Source organism: Scylla paramamosain, chromosome 12 (genome assembly GCF_035594125.1).
Source record: "Scylla paramamosain isolate STU-SP2022 chromosome 12, ASM3559412v1, whole genome shotgun sequence".
NCBI lineage: Eukaryota > Metazoa > Arthropoda > Malacostraca > Decapoda > Portunidae > Scylla > Scylla paramamosain.
The window spans coordinates 1,389,287-1,406,831 of NC_087162.1; the positions used below are offsets into that span (position 1 = coordinate 1,389,287).

At 40.2% G+C, this 17,545-nt stretch overlaps 2 protein-coding genes across 3 annotated transcripts; one reads left to right on the forward strand and one right to left on the reverse strand.

The window, feature by feature from the left end:
• Positions 1-3,741: 3,741 nt before the first annotated feature.
• Positions 3,742-8,557, forward strand: LOC135105499 (uncharacterized). Its single transcript, XM_064013633.1, has 7 exons — positions 3,742-4,128; positions 4,287-4,368; positions 4,859-5,033; positions 5,160-6,450; positions 6,589-6,800; positions 7,052-7,279; positions 7,726-8,557. Exons 1-7 carry the CDS (start codon positions 4,038-4,040, stop codon positions 8,053-8,055), a joined length of 2,409 nt encoding a protein of 802 aa, XP_063869703.1. The 5' UTR covers positions 3,742-4,037; the 3' UTR covers positions 8,056-8,557.
• A 145-nt stretch (positions 8,558-8,702) lies between these two features.
• Positions 8,703-15,961, reverse strand: LOC135105500 (proton-coupled folate transporter-like). 2 transcript variants are annotated; one of them, XM_064013635.1, is made up of 9 exons: positions 15,650-15,961; positions 15,417-15,562; positions 15,072-15,228; positions 14,689-14,855; positions 14,263-14,363; positions 13,449-13,688; positions 13,249-13,332; positions 12,894-13,053; positions 8,703-12,764 (listed from the first exon to the last, which is right to left on the reverse strand). In XM_064013635.1, the coding sequence occupies exons 1-9, from the start codon at positions 15,767-15,769 to the stop codon at positions 12,701-12,703; spliced, it is 1,239 nt and encodes a 412-aa protein (XP_063869705.1). In that variant the 5' UTR covers positions 15,770-15,961; the 3' UTR covers positions 8,703-12,700. The 2 variants fall into 2 exon arrangements, with proteins under 2 accessions (XP_063869705.1, XP_063869704.1); XM_064013634.1 differs by having other exon boundaries at positions 14,116-14,363.
• Positions 15,962-17,545: the final 1,584 nt, after the last annotated feature.

Below are 17,545 nucleotides of genomic sequence, written 5' to 3' on the forward strand. Positions count from 1 at the left end.
TGATAAATACAGCACAATTACAGTTAGAACACTAAGTAAAAAAAAAAATGGTGGAAATGAGCTTAAAAATGCAAAAGAATTAAAGTATCAGTTTGTCATTTCCCTCCACAAAGACTGTCAACGATTACAATATAGTAATGATAACTATGGCAGTGAAAGAATGTATTGGTGGCAGTGGGGTGGTGGTGGTGATGGAAGAGGCGATGGTGGTGGAGGTAGAGGCGGTGAAGGCATCACACCTGCCTCGGTCGCAGCACTTCCCCAGAGCCACCTGCTATCCACTCTTACGCTCTCACCTTCCAGATACTCGAGGCGCCACTACGCATCACGGGGTGGAAGTGTTCATACTACAGTAAATCATACACATCACAAAGCCTTAACAACACTTGTCCTTGCCGATGACTTATTTTAGATTATTAGACATCAATATTTTCCTGTGAAACGGAGCAGATTTTCCTGTCACTCTGGTCAATCTGGCTTTGTACAGTGTGGTGTTATGTGTACATGTATACGTGCCATTGATCTTGTTCATGTAAGGAATGCAAAGGAAGGAAAGAGCGCAGGCGTACGAGGGAGGCTTAGGCAATGTTGGTGGGATAGAGTGACTGGACACATCCTCGCGTGTCGAACGCTGCCCTGGCCATGGGTCGTTGCCTTCCGCTGCTGCTTGTGTCCGCCCTCCTCTTTGGTGAGACTCTCCGCGCTTTGACCCCAAACCTGCACCATCGAGTGTTTTTATACAAGGGCATCTTTATTTGCGATGAGTTTAGATACTAGATTACTTTAGGTTAAGATGCGTCAGTTTATATATGTTTGGTAAAGTAATGGGAGCCACCAAAAGAAGATCATCTCTGTAGATATACTGTAAAAAGAGTTCGTGGATGGGACCGGTGTAAGATGTGGTGACATTAATAACCATGTGACCTGTGCCTCTCTATCCCGGAAACGTTTAGATCCGGACCTAGAAAAAATACATAAAATTTTGCGATTAAAAATTTCTCTATATGCTATAGAAATTTAAATCATGAAAAGTAGAAGAAAAACATTGATATAAAAAGTATGTATCAATCAATAAAGTGTGTTTTTTTTACTTTCTAAATTTAGTTTGGAAGTGAAATATGGTTAAAGTTAGATATAATTATCTACGCACCGTTCCTTTGAACACAAAAGAATATTTAACATATGCACGATGTCTCTCCTCTTAGTAAGGAACCTTTCTCTATTATCAGATAAAATTCTGAGATTTAGATTTTTTTTCAAGGTCCAGACCTGGAAAATAATGCAAAAATTTTGCATCTAAAAATAAAATAACTCTAAATTAAAACATTTTGAATTAAATAAACGAAAAGTAAATAATATTGACGTAACAAAGTTTAGATCAGTCAATATTTTTTTTTTTTTTTTACTTTCTGAGCTTTGTTTAAAAATGACACGTGGTTAAAGTTAAATAATATTGTCTTTGCACCGTACCAATGAACAAAATAGAATATTTAGCATACGCAAAATGTGTCACCTTTAAGTAAAGGTGCATATCTCTTTTATTAGATTAAAATTTTGAGATTGAATATATCTTTTTTTTTTTTTAAGTATCTCCTTGAGAGAATAATCCTTGTGTGCAGCATTGCGAGTGTTTATATACTTGGCGTCTTGTTAGAAGTGACTGCAAGCAATAATATCTCTTTTTAATGTTCAGTGAAAGGAAAAACAATTGAGTTTTGAGTAACTTAACTGTATTCACTCTTGATTGCCTTTCATGAAATGCGAAACCAATCTGATTTAGTTGTTATAAGACAAGCATATAAAGGACTAAATATTTTTTTTCCTCTCAACATATTACTTTGCCATTTACAAACAAGGTAAGACACGTCACTTGTTGTTGCTTGGATCATTCATATGAATTTCATGATAATACTAAAACCAACTAAAACCAACTCGTTTAAAGTGACGTTATCCTTCATGAATTGCGTAATTTCCTGTATGGCCCACAAGCAAAGGAAATAAAAGTTGTCCAAAGGATGTATCGCTACTACTGCTACTGCTATTGTGGCCTTTGATGTCATGACGAACATACAAATAACATAAACCGAAGCCGTCCGGAGTATATGCACAGACAGCTGGTGGCGTTCTCACTACGGGCACCGACAAAAGAGAGTAAAGATGTCCGAAGGAGTTCTTGGGATAGGATTTGGACATCTGTCTTTACACATCTTATTATTATAGAAAGTTATTCAAAATGGAAATGATAGTTATTCAAAATCCTGTCTGATAATTCTCGGGTCCCTTCGCATTAAAAAAGAAAAACCAATATTTAGTAACACACTGTCAGCAGCAGCTTTATATTTGGACCATGGTCCGCTCTAACAGTTGGTTTAAATGTTAATAGATGTAAATTATGCTAGCGCTTCCTTTTCACTTTGTAACTTTTTTCATCTGTCTTAGATTAGTAAATATAACAACCTGTAACTTATTCGTTGGTCTTAGATTAATGAAGATAGCCTGTAACTTTTTCATCAGTCTTACATTAGTGAAGATAACACTCGGCTATCAAAGTGTCTGATAAAGTTTTTTGGTATTTTCACTTGTTATACTCTTCCTACTAATCCAGCAATAATTAAATACCTTTACTGTATGTTGCTGTCACAAAAATAATGTAACGGTACACCGATCATGGAATCTATTTATTCATTCACTTGTGATAGATCACGTATCGACTGGATATTGATTCTTCTATGTGTTTGTGTGCGTGGCCAACCAGTGTTCTGCGGGTTCTTTTCACCCTCGGCACCACGTCTATCTCAGGTAAATTGGTCTGCTGGTGAAAGGAAATACAGATTTTGGTATTTATTTGTGGTTGCTCATTGTGGTGATTTTGAATTATTAATAACACCAGGAACAGATGAAAGATGCCAGTATATGTATGTGTGTAGTAAATCTGCTTGAGCCTTCAAATACCTCCGTATTTCGTCGTTGGCACGCAACATCTACTTACCAACGACCAATAACCTTTGCCACAAATATGCGTTATATAACCCTGAATAATTGTGTCGAACAGGTGGATCGAAAGGGTCTTTCCTCACAGGGTTACGGCATGAATGCCGCCCACTCCCCTCCCCCTTCGTCCTGGATGTGAATTAGGGAAGTCTCTGACTAATGAATGATCCTACGTATAAGGCATAACTGGTATTCACGCCGTCCATACTCATACATTTGTCTCGTTGGAGCTGTAACACCTCGTACAGAATAAACTACTATCGCTGTTGACAAGGTTATAAAATCTCTATTTTACTCGTAATATGATTTACATGCAAAAATAAGTAATTAATTCACTACCGTCTTAAAAATCACTTCCTGGACTCGAGATTGTCAGCTTTACCCTCCTGATGAGGGTTCAGAGCTTTTTCACGCACCACAAACCCCGAAGGAGGACAACAACTGCTCGCTCTTTAGTGAAAAATTATTATGGTCGTGAGCGCGGCGTGATCCTCAGCCAGTCTAGGCAGAACCTACTGAACTAGTGTGTTGTGTGTAGATGTTTGTGACATCTTAAGTGAAAAGTCCATCACTGTTCTTGCTCTAACCACCTTGAAACGTAACCATGTGTAATTTCACCCAACACACAATTTTCGGAAAGATCTGGTACATCAATAACCCGCCAGTCTTGAGCGTCAAGGGAACCAAGTAAAATGTCACTGTTTACTACCACGAGACTCAGCCTTGTTATTTACCTTTCACTTTCCTGACAGAATCTCCTTTCAGAATCCCCAGGTTTGCTTGCCCAGAGACTCTAACAACTTCTGACATCACCTTGCGTCGCAATATTTTCCCATCGATTTTACCGTTGTTTTGGTGTTAATACGTAAATCTGAAGCAACAGTACTTGAATTTCTCACGCATAATGTTTGTTATCTCCCTCAGGGTGGGCGGTGGGACTGCAGGTGTTCACGTTCCAAGAGAATGGCGTGGCCACTGAGAGCTCGGTTGCTGTATACGAAGGTGAGGTGAGCCTCTCCCGTAAGGTGTACTCCCTGACCTTCTGCATGAGGTTTAAGATATTTTTCCTTCAACAACGTGGGACGATCTTTTTCCTTCAGGAAACGGCCAAGGAGCGGTTTTGGATGCTGAGGGGAGGTACGGGGATTGTGAAAACAATTAATTAGTAAATTCATTAATATCTTTCAAATACAAAGTAAAAAAAAAAAAAAAAGAATTCCTCGTGTGTTTGCTAGTAGATTTTTTTTAAGTATACAAAATGAGTAACTATATTTTTCTCGTCTCTGTAATGACAGAAGTGTGGGTGGACAAGGTGCGAGTGACCATCTCGCACACCTGGCACTTCATGCCCCTCGACATTCAGCTGTGGGCTTTCAGGTTAGGTTCATTTATTACGTATAATCAAGATTAAAAGATATTAAAATAGTACATAGTAGTTTTCAAGTTCGCACATACCATAAGCAGACATCTACCTGAAGTAAAACAAACTGTACAGCTATATATATATATATATATATATATATATATATATATATATATATATATATATATATATATATATATATATATATATATATATATATATATATATATATATATATATATATATATATATATATATATATATATATATATATATATATATATATATATATATATATATATATATATATATATATATATATATATATATATATATATATATATATATATATATATATATATATATATATATATATATATATATATATATATATATATATATATATATATATATTATATATATATATATATATATATATATTATATATATATTATATATATTCCCCTTAGACACCTTGTGCTAAGTGAGAGACTTCTCCTGCAGATGGTATCACCTTTGCTTCACCTACAACCACACCAGTTTCCTGATCCAGACTTTCCTGGACGGCAAGGTGGTTCAGCACGCCTACTATGACGTTGGGCGGCCGGTCTTCGGCGATTACATTGGTGTAGGAAATGGTCAGGCTATTACGGAGAGCTACAGTGGAGTCATCACTCAGGTGCTGTTGGATAGTTTGATGGGTGGACATTGACATGTGTGCTTAAACTACATATCACAAATACAAACAAAAGTATAGTGCAATATGTCAAATATTCTACTATTTGTACATTCTTCATGTTCTCAGGTTAACGTGTGGGACAAGGTGCTGAGTGATGAGGAAATCCTTAGCATTGCCCACTGCAAGGCAGACCCTCAGGGAAATTTCGTCTCCTGGGAGGCGGGCTGGACGCTGTACAATGCCACAGCGGAGGACGTGCCCCTCGCCAGGCTCTGCCATGAAGAGCAAGAACGCATTTACTTTTGGTTTCCTGACACCACTGACGCTGAAGCGCAGTACGTATGTGAGGCCTTGGGAACTCATCTCCCCATCGTTACCAGCCTGGAAGAAACACTTTACCTGTACGAATTAGTTAAAACCATGTGGCCGGATAGTGATCACTGCCCTGTCTACTACTGGAGTTCATTAAACGATAAAGAAGAGGAGGATGTGTGGGTTCACTCTTATAATACGAGTCTCATTGATACTACATCTTTTTGGGCACCTAATGAACCAAATGGAGGCAGGTATGAAAACTGCGTTGCAATAAACTATTTCGGAACCATTGACGATGACTGTGCCTGGAAAAGATGTGCGCTGTGCACTTTTACTGAGCCTCAGAGGTTCTCTTTCCTTGGTACTTGTGAGCCTGAGCTACGAAATGTTTACTTTGTAGCTTACCAGGAGGAGTACGGCGGATTGCTCTTTAAAAGTTACGGAGCGTATCACATCGAGAAACGGAATGGTACCTGGGTTTACTTTGACACGGTGAAGGATCAGGATATAGCCACAATGGAGCCTTTCGACCCGGACTTCCCCATGGGTCGCCGGTGGTGGAGGCTAGAGAGGGAAGTGTGCGGCCAAGAAAAGCCAGGCCAGCGATTGATGCTGTTAACGCCTTGCCTCTCGCATCACTTCACCTGCGACGATGGGACCTGCATCCTTCACCACCACCGCTGCGACCTTAAGTACGACTGCCGGGACAGGAGCGACGAGATGGAATGCGAGCTGATCTCCTTCCCTCAGGACTACCACCAGCACCTCCCCCCTAGGGTGCCTGGAGAGGAGAACTCCAAACTCCCCGTCACCATCAAGTTCACGATAAAGTCAATTGATGTCCAGACGGTGAAGATGTCCATGAAGCTTTCCTACGAACTGGAGATGATTTGGTTTGACAACAGGCTGAATTACTTCAATCTAAAGGCTAATGACAGCCTCAATAACCCTCGCCTCGACGCCATGATGAAGTTGTGGTCTCCTCTGGTCAAACTCCTCAACACAGACACCATTGATCAGCCGCTGCTGGCAGAGGACGCCAACACAGTGGTCAAGAGACTCGCTGAGTCCTTAGGTCGTGACGAGGGCGCTGCTGCTGAAGGTGAAGCAGTACATTCTACTTGTTGACTTTGCTTTTAAGCCATAACGCTTTTCTTCTTAGTGGTTATAAGTGACAGAATATCGTATTGATCTTATGCTGATAAAGTAGAAAGAAACCCTAGCAGTCTTTCCTCCACAGTGGACATCTATTCTGGCAAGGAAAACCCGCTGTCCGTGAGCAGGAAGTACAGCACGGTGTACGCCTGCCAGTTTGACCTGACACTCTATCCCTTTGACAGCCAACACTGCGACATTCACCTCCAGATTGTGTCCGGCCAGGTGTCCTTCCTCGATGTCCATCCCAACTCCTCCGTGAAATACTTGGGTAGCGATGTGCTTAACGAATACCAGGTAATGTTACAGAATTTCTCCCAGAAGCAGTAAATAAGATCCAAAGTTTCAAGTGAATATACCTGCATTAAAACAATATTTAAATTTTAGTTTTTAACGACATAGGGTATAACATATTCCAGTCTTAGTTGTACAGTATTTTCTTGTGCACAAAGTAGATAGAATGTGTATATGATCGTCTAGCGTTCCTCGCATCCCTGCCAAGTGCTATGCAAAAAAATGAGATGTGATTTTCTTTCTGTTGCTCTCAGATATCTGAGCTGCGCGTGTTGCTGGAGGAAGGTTACGAGTCCGGGGAGACGAGGGTGCGGATCCCCATGACGAGATTGTATGGCAACTCTATTCTCACCATCTACATTCCCTCGCTCATCCTCATGATTATCAGCTACCTCACCCTCTTCTTCAGGACCGCAATCTTCGACGTGCGTGTGATGGTCGCCCTCACGGCCCTCCTCGTCCTGGCCACGCTCTTTGCTCAGGTGAGACCTATTCTAGTTTTCTTTAGTTATATTATGTAAGAGAAGATACCGTAAGTCACTGATAGTCCCTTGCTAAACGGTCTATCTACGCCTGTGTTACTTGGGATATTCATTTAATTTTCATTTACCTTGATAACTTATTGAATGGATTTTTTTGCCTTTGTTGTAATAATATAAGCTTCAATGATTAAAAGATCCTTGCCACTATCCTACTAATATTATTATTTTTTCATTAAATATCAACTAACCTGCTAGTACAACCTTACTGAGTTGAATATTTAAATTTTTATCCCATCAATATAACTTTATTGAACTAGATGTCCTTGTTATTGTCCTACTAACATTTGTTAGATTAGATTTCTTTGTCATTGCCCAAATATCATTCATTAGATAAGATGGCCTCGTTATTGCCCTACTAACATCCTTCTCGTTGCATCCCTCGGTAGGCATCCTCGTCTCTGCCTCAAACTTCATATTTCAAGATGGTGGACATTTGGTTGCTCTTCTGCGTGGGCATCACTTTTCTTGTTATCATCTTCCATATCCTCATTGACAACCGGCTGTTCAGTCACGATAACCAGACAAAAGTACAGGCATTCAATGAGCCGTTCAGGATGAAGTTAGGTGCAATGAAGCCAGCAGCGCCGAAGCAAGGCAGGCGCCGCTGGGCTCCCCTGTCAATATCCGTCGAGCAGTTGGAGCTGCTAGCGAAAGCCTCCACACTCCTATTGATTATTGCATTCATCGTGGGTTATCTGGTGTATATCATGACTTAAAAACGGCAAAAGATTTTTTTGGCAAAATTATTTTCTTTATACATATATTTTTAGTCATACACTAAATCTATACCCATGCACACCATCTGACTCACTTGACAAAAACATAAATTATGATAATATTTTTTTCTTCCTGCCAACTACTAACTCAATATAGGGGCCTTATCCATCCATCCATGTAGTAAAAGGAGAGAAAGGGTTACAAAAATCAAAGGAGAGGCCGCGGGCAGAGCAGAAGAACTGGGCGAGAGATGTATGGAATACTGCTCCCATAAACAGGGGAGTTCAACTCACGCAGTCCTTCTAAACAGGATGGAGTCAAAAGTTCTCCTTTTTTTTTTTTTTTGTGTGTGTGTGTGTGTGTAATAATAATAATAATAATAATAATAATAATAATAATAATAATAATAATAATAATAATAATAATAATAATAATAATAATAAACGGTTTATTATTTAGGCAGTTAACAAACTGAAAATGTACATAGGGGGTGGGGAAAAACTTAACATTAATCCTAAAGGTAAATCTAATCTAGGAGGGAAATACTATTGATTGATGGCTCGCACCATGGTGGGAATCGCACTGAGTCTGTACCGGTCCGGTCCGTGTGTGTGTGTGTGTGTGTGTGTGTGTGTGTGTGTGTGTGTGTGTGTGTGTGTGTGTGTGTGCTATCGATTCTGCTCCTTTAATAGATTTTTTAAATCTTTCGCTATCTGTTGTAATGTTGCAGCTTTTTCTTTACTCTCTGTGTGCCTATGGCCAGTCCTTGACATAAAAAAAAAAAAAATAGCATGACAAAATGTCAAAATTCTCCAGTCTTAAGGCATCTGGAGAACAGCAAGGAAGCGGCTGCTTCTCTGGTGGAAGCAATTAGAAAAGTACAATAACTATTTGAGACACTTCGAAAAGAACCTCACAGTGCGGTAAAATATTCCTACTTTTATTGATTAATAAATAATAAAAGATATTCTTTAAGCACTCAAGTCAAAGCATTCTTTATTTTTTATTTATTTTTATTTATTTATTTATTTATTTATTTTTTTTTTTTAAGGAGGCTTGTTTGAAAGTGTGTGAAGTCTGTATTATCAGGCGATTATGCAGAGTGAACGATTGAGTATCTGTTGGGGAATCCAGTGTTGTTTTCGTTCCTTTCCTCGCGCATCATTGGCCTCGGTGACTTTCAGTATCCGGTGTTGTGTGTTAATACGTATTATTTTCGTACAAACACTTAAAAAATCTATATGACGTATAATCTTCACTACGTGTACCTATATTAATGTATAGAACTATATGTTAGTGCATATATCTTTCGTGTAGTGTTGTCATTGATTTTATCAACGACAGTGACAAATAAATCAAATGAATTACGTACGCTGCAGCACATGTTTTGAAGTATCCTCCACAAATAAGACTCGGTATGGGTCACCTTTTTATTAGAATGTTAACTTTTGTTTACTTGAATGAGCGTTCCACATGAAGACCTTGTGGGGTGTTACACGTACACGGATGCTTAATATTAGTTTCATCCATTGTACCTTCATCTTTGTTACATTAATTATGTTTGTTTTTCATCCTTGCCAGCGTGGCGTCTAGCTCGTAGATATTTTTCCAGCTGAGGCCAAGGTTTTGGCTAAATTACCAACACTATCTGTCAAAACAGACTTTCCCAACAAGTGGTAATTTTCCTTAAAAACAAAAACAAAAAATTTATATGATTTTATATTTATCTGCCAAAATAACACTCCGTATTTCTCACACACCTAATTAACATAAATCTTTGGTATCATATTACGTATGTAAAGTATCTTTGATCATGCATAATTGTTCAGGAAATACTAACTCTTTGAAACTCTGGAGAAAGAAGTTTATTGGAACTGTCGCTACTTCTGTAAGTATTAATGGTCATCATCATGATTTTTTTTTTTCTTATGTAGGAGGGACACCGGCCAAGGACAACATAATCCAATCAATAAAAAAGGTCCACTGAGATGCCGGCCCTCGAATAGGATTCAAAGCGGTAGTCAAAAATTGAAGGACAAGTGTCTTGAAACCTCACTCTTGAAGAAATTCAAGTCATAGGAAGGTGGAAATACAGAAGCAGGCAGGGAGTTCCAAAGTTTACTAGGGAAAGGGATGAAAGACCGAGAATACTGGTTAACTCTTGCATTAGAGAGGCGGTCAGAATTGGGGTAAGAGAAAGAAGAAAGTCTTGTACAGTGAGGCCACGGGAGGAGGGGAGGCATGCAGTTATCAAGATCGGAAGAGCAGTTAGCATGAAAATAACAGAAGATAGCAAGAGATGCAACATTGCGGTGATGAGATAAAAGTTGAAGACAGTCAGTTACAGGAGAGGAGTTGATGAGATGAAAACCTTTTGATTCCACCCTGTCTAAAGGAGCGGTATGAGTGGAACCGCCCCAAACATGTAAAGCATACTCCGCACATGGAAAGATAAGGCCCCTGTACTGAGTTAGCAGCTGGAAGGGTGAGAAAACGGGCGTAGACGTTTCAGAAGGCCTAACTTCACAGAAGCTGTTTTAGCTAGCGATGAGATGTGAAGTTTCCAGTTTAGAATATAAGTAAAAGACAATCCGAGGATGTTCAGTGTAGAAGAGAAGGACAGTTGAGTGTCATTGAAGAAGAGGAGATAGTTGTGTGAAAGATTGTGTCGAGATGACAGATGGAGGAATTAAGTTTTTGAGGCATTTGCTCTGCCCCAATCAGAAATTTTAGAGAGATCAGAAGTCAGGCACTCTGTGGCTTCCCTGCGTGAACTGTTTACTTCCTGAAGGGTTGGACTTCTATGAAAAGACGTGAAAAAGTGCTGCGTAGGAGTGGATAGGACGAGAAGTCTGGTTTAGAAGATCATTGACAAATAATAGCAAGAGAATGGGTGACAAGACAGAATCCTGAGGAAGACCACTGTTAATAGATTTAGGAGAAGAACAGTGACCGTATACCACAGCACCAATAGAACAGGCAGAAAGAAAACGAGATGAAGTTACAGAGAGAAGGATAGAAGCCATAGGAAGGTAGTTTGGAAATCAAAGCTTTGTGCCAGACTCTATCAAAAGCTTTTGATATGTCTAAGGAGGCGCAGTTTCGGAGAACAATAGGAGGAACCCCATCTGGTCCATAAGCCTTGCGAGAGTTTAGGCCAGTGAGGGCATGAAAAACATCATTGCGAAGAATTTTAATAGGTAGCATGAAATAGTCAGAAGGTGAAGGAGAGGGAGGAACAAGCCCTGAATAATCCAAGGTAGAGTTTTTCAGCAAAGGTTTGAGGGAAGAGTTCAGCTTTAGAGATGGATGTGATAGGAGTGGTGTCATTTGGTTGAAATAAAGGAGGGAAAGAAGAAGAAGCAAAATTACTGGAGATGTTTTTGGCTAGGTGCCAGAAGTTATGAGTGGGGTTAGATCTTGAAAGATTTTGATACTTTCTATTAATAAAGAAGTTTTTGGCTAGTTGAAGAACAGACTTGGCATGGTTGAGGGCAGAAATATAAAGGCCATGAGATTCTGATGATGGAAGCCTCAAGTACCTTTTGTGGTCCACCTCTCTATCATGTATAGCACGAGAACAGGCTGTGTTAAACCAAGGTTTGGAAGGTCGAGAAAAAAGAGTGAAGAATGTACGCCTCCGTGCCAAATGCTATCACCTTTGTTAAGTGCTCGGCACACAGAGACGGGCCTCTGATACAGAAGCAGTAGTCATTCCAAGGAAAATCAGCAAAATACCTCTTCAGGTCCTCCCTATTAGCAGAGATAAACGCCAGAGGCACCTCCGCTTAGGGGGATTCTGAGGAGGGATTGAAATGATAAGACAAGATACAGATATGAGATTATGATCGGAGTAGCCCAACGGAGTAGATAAGGTAACGGCATAAGCAGAAGGATTAGAGGTTAGGAAAAGGTCAAGAATGTTGGGTGTATCTCCAAGACGGTCAGGAATACGAGTAGGGTGTTGTGTCAATTGCTTTAAGTCGTGGAGGATAGGAAAGTTAAAGTCTAGTTCACCTGGATGGTCAGTGAAGGGAGAGGAAAGACAAAGCTGGTGGTGAACACTGAAGTCTCCAAGAATAGAGATCTCCTCAAAAGGGAAGAGAGTCAGAATGTGTTCCACTTTGGAAGTCAAGTAGTAAAAGAATTTCTTACAATCAGATGAGTTAGGTGAGAGATATACAGAACAGATAAATTTAGTTTGAGAATGACTCTATAGTCGTACCCATATGGTAGAAAAATCGGAAGATTCAAGAGCGTGGGCACGAAAGTAGGTTAGGCAATTGCGCACATAGATGCAACATCCAGCTTTGGACTGAAAATGAGGATAGAGAAAGTAGGAGGGAATAGAAAAGGGATTACTGTCAGTTGCATCAGACACCTTCGTTTCAGTGAGGAGAAGAAGATGAGGTTTAGTAAAGGAAAGCTGGTGTTCAACAGACTGAAAATTAGATCTAAAACCGCGAATATTGCAGAAGTTAATGAAAACTTGAGTGATGTGTCAAGACACTTACAGCCAGAAGAGCAGTCCGACCTGGAGACATCTGTGGTCCCCTCAGCAGACGGGGACTCCAATTGATCTACCCTCTTATTAAGATGCCTAGACAAGCGCCTGTTAATCTGTCTACCTATTTATATATTTTCTCACCGTAGAATCGGTTGCGTCTCTTCACAAGTACCTTCTTTTGCCCGACAACAACGGATGCATCTGACAAAAAAAGTAATTACATTTTAACACTAAATATAACGACTTCCAATACACTGTACGTAATCTGCTATATCAAAAGACTGTTGTATATATCATCGGAATAGTTTCACTTTTAAGAAGGACACTTACATGAATATCGTAGTTGCGGTGGCCATGGTGGTGGCGGCCACGAGGAAAGTGTACCCAGGATGTGCCAGCAACACCAAGGCAGGATACACATTATCAAACAAAAGGGATCCGACTAACATAGACATCTGTGCCAGCGACGACAGTACTGTCAACACACGCCCTGCGAAATGAGGAGGAAGACGTGACTTATCCACTGCAGGTTGCCACTCACTGTTCGTAGCAGAGTTTAAATGATGAACACACTGCAAACATAATCTCCAGCTAGATAAAAACAAGTGTTTTAGTCACTTTTAAGTACATTATTTTGCAATAATTATCGAAATCTACTGTTTCTTGTCCAAATTGGGACACTCACCTTGCTCTTCCCGCTTGACAAGGCCACACAAGGATGACCTCAGCACCACAAACAAGTACTGCCCGAACACGTCCAAGAATGGCACTGTTAGTAACAGAGGTACAACGTGGTTAATATCGACGCTGTTAATACATACATTTAATATAGTGACAATCAATAGGTTTTCAGTGATGTTAGTCTTCCACATGGTAGTCACTGACCTATGTAGGTGAGGGTGTGGGAAGTGTTGAGCGCCAGCATGGTGAAGGCCACCACCCGCGATGTCCCTCCCAGTATGCCAAGTGAAGCATCGCTGATATCAAATACAAGGCGCAGCACTGGTAACACGCCCAACAGGGATATGCCATTCACCAAGTTCTTGATGACCAGGTAGAGGGAATACTGCCCCAAGGTAAACCCAAGATAGTTGTGCATGTATATATACCGCAGGTCAGATTCAGCTGAAATATATTTAAATGAATAAATAAAGACATTTAAGAAGCTATTTAAAAAATCAAAGTAATAGCATTAAGAACCTCAAGTATTGGGTTATAGAAATCTAACAATAAGCTTGAGATTTAACTCTTTCACTACGATATGCAATAATTCACAACACTAAAATCAAAGAAAACAAGAGGGAATTAAAGTAATAGACTTGGCAGTTTCTAGCCTGTATAAGGCTTACAGGTGTCAGTAAAACAAGAAGAAATATCTCAGAGTAGTTAGTTATGACGGAAAATATATCAAATAGCTGAGGAAGTGTTAATTACTGGAAATCATGCATTTCAGTCTTAATGCCCAGCAAATTTGAATAGTTTCCTCGCAAAATAGACTTCTATAAGTAGTAGAGCACCCATCTATGCGAGAGCTGTGCCCGTTGTCGCTCACCGGAGTAGGCAATGGCTATGAAAAAGTCTGCTAATATCAGGAGGAGAACTGAAGTGCGTTTCCCAGCCGGCCTGTGGCGCAGCACGGTGGAAACAGAGCCGCTAAAGTTTTGCAGAACTGTTTTGACCTGAGTACAGAGTGCAGTACCGCTGTGCTCTGGAGGAAGCTCAGCATTCTCCTGAGATGTCGAATGGGAGTCCGGCAGGATGAAAACAATGTAGAGCAAGGCCACCGCCAACGACATCTCACTGTATGTTGAAGACGACAAAACTTTGCAGCCATCATCACATGAATAGGTTTCTTTGTATTATTTTTATGTAAAATAATCGACGAGGTTCTTAAGGAATCGCGTTTATCTTCAGAGAAATGTAAAAGCAGATCATATTCACAGATGCGAAGGAACACATGTCAGTTTCCGTCTCTTAGTAAATACCAAACCTCGGAGTTCCAGAATACATACAGCAATAACAGATATTATTATACAATTGTTGTGTTTGTCTTCAATAATACTGACAATCCACATTTGCAATCAGATTTATTCGAGTGTTTCTGTAAGTAAGACTGATCATTCACCTGCCAAGAAACAAGTAGTCGTGGCCAGTGGTGGTGGAGGTTACGACTTGATTGAGGGTGAAGGGCCCAACCGCGCCACCCAGGAACACCGTCCCTTCCACCACCGACAGCCGGAAGGTCCGCTCCTCAGGGGACGCTGTCCTCACCACGTAGCTGCTTACAGCAGACTGTCCACACACACACACACACACACACACACACACACACACACACCTCATTGATATTACACTGAGGTTATGCCACTGTACTCGTATTAGAGAAAAACTTGCCATTATCATGAGAATTCAGGTTACTATGAGTATACTTAGCTCTCAGTTATGCATAACTGAAAGATTGCAAAACAACAAAATCGAATATGGTTTATTATTATCGCCGTCATTCACCTTAAATAATGGATAACCTCCCGATAGTCCGTTCAGCGTGGCCCCGACATACATCACGGCCAGCGGCAGGGATGGCAGGGCCGCCACCACCACGCACACCAGGTGCTGCGCCAGGAACCCCATGAAGGGGGCTGTCATCACCACTTTGGGTGAATACCTGCAATGAGACGCCTTTGGTATGCCGAGAGAAGGACTTGTATATACATAGCTTTTGTGTAGCAGTTCTGATCTTGTTTCTTGAACTAAAAATAGTTTTTCACAATCTGCCAAACTAAATGGAAGAAAATGTACTACAGGCTTTACTAGACTCCCAGAGGTTAAAGGTGATGAAGGGGCAAACATTACCTGTCAAGCGCCACACCGAAGAACTGGGCCATGATGACAGAAAGGATGCTTGTGATTACACTCAGCCACATCACGTAGTTCACTGCCTTGTTTTCCACCCACGCAACATCTGTCACCGAGCCTTCCTTCCACCTCGCAACACACACCTGTAGTTGCACCCAAGACTCCTCATAACTTCCCATATTCACGAGCACTTCTTATATTCATAATCACTGTGTTCTATTATGGCATACCTCTTGCGAATACTGTTCCCGGCACAACTTCGTGAAAATAAAATCTTGAAGCACGCTGAGCTGCACCACCTGGGAGACACAGTAGAGAAACACTGCCGGCTCCACTGTCACCCTGAACATCTTGACCTTAGTGGGAGGTCTCTGCTACAGCTTGAAAGAAGTCTGGTATGTGGTTTCCCTATAGCTTGTCGCGTCTAAAGCGTAAGAAATGTATGGTCAGTTATAGAACAACGTTACGAGTGCCGATTATATGTGGCGGTGGGAGAGTGGCGGTGGGAGAGTGGCTGTTATCTTGTGTGGTCAGTCATGTGACTCTTCGGTGTGGAAATGAGGGTCTATATCGACTTATCTATGCACCACTCGAGTTCAGGAGTCGTCTGTCAACATGTAATGCATATTCTTTATTTTTTTTGTCATTTTTATTTTTATTTTTGTTATAATTTTTGTTATTGAAATATTGAAGTGTTGTTGAAGTATAATTTTGTATGAGGTGATGGTGGTGCAGGAACAGAGCAGCATTAATGTATCATGCATCTGTTTAATGAATAAACATGAATTGTTTGATTTTAGAAATCGTGTCTGAATAGTTCACAGTTTCACCAAAGGACATCAGATCAGCACACTCCGCCATGGATACCCGCCCTGCCCGGCCGTTGCGTCTGTCGTCTGACCACATTTGAATTGCATACCACGGCTAAACAAACCCTCAAACTACATATGTGCATTGAACATTTTCGACTTGGAATAACACGTACTTTCACCTCTGGCAATATCAGCACAAACTCGTGTTACACCCCGTATTTAAGAAAAGTTATTCGCAGAAATTAATCATACATTTAAACATACAGACAGACAGACAAATAAACAGATAAATTTTATTATGCATGGGCTATATGTATAGACTGCAGTTCATGGGTCTGTCAAGAGAATCATCTGGAGTTTATTATAAACATTTGCGTTATAGAATAAAAAAAAATCGAATATAAAACAAAACATTACATTTATTTAATAAACGACATGACTATAATTAACTGAATGAATACTAAGCTCTACTAAGCATTCATTTGTTACGTGTGTGTGTGTGTGTGTGTGTGTGTGTGTGTGTGTGTGTGTGTGTGTGTGTGTGTGTTCGTTCCCAAGCGCGTCCGTAAAATTAAAAAATCTCATGAAATTTATATTACAGATGCACTCTTATCAGTTTTATCTTTAAATTATATATTAATTTTGTTTCATGTACTGTCGCGCTTGACAACGCTTTTCCTGTTTACCCCTAAACCCCACCTCTCTCTCTCTCTCTCTCTCTCTCTCTCTCTCTCTCTCTCTCTCTCTCTCTCTCTCTCTCTCTCTCTCTCTCTCTCTGTCTCTCTCTTTATATAATGAAAATATCCATTGTCACTAATAAATAAAATAAAAAACCCTAGAGAAATAGAAGGACCTTTCTGCTGTCTGTTGCTGAGTTTCAGTGTGTGCCTCACTTATAAGAATGAATAAAGTCCTCGTACTAATATCTCCATTAATGCATAACAATACAGTATATACATTAAAATGATCTTCTTACCTTGCTTACATTGGATTGTAGAATGACGGGACTAATTCATTGAAATGCTTCACTCACTGCGGGGCTTCTTTCCTCGAGCAAAACTAGTGCTAGACTGGTGGGCTCTCGGATGTGTGAGATCAAGGCCTCTTTTGATTCCCAATGCAGCTCCTCGCTCCTGACATTTTCTGTGTCGTCTCCACGCACTCTGAGGCAGATTGTATTTCTTCTTGATGCCTTCGAACCTTTACTGTCCAGAATCGTCTACTAAGTTGTTTATGTGAATCCGTTTTTGTGTGTTAAGACGTATTATTTTCGTACAAACACTTCAGAAATCTAAATGACGTGCAATCTTCACC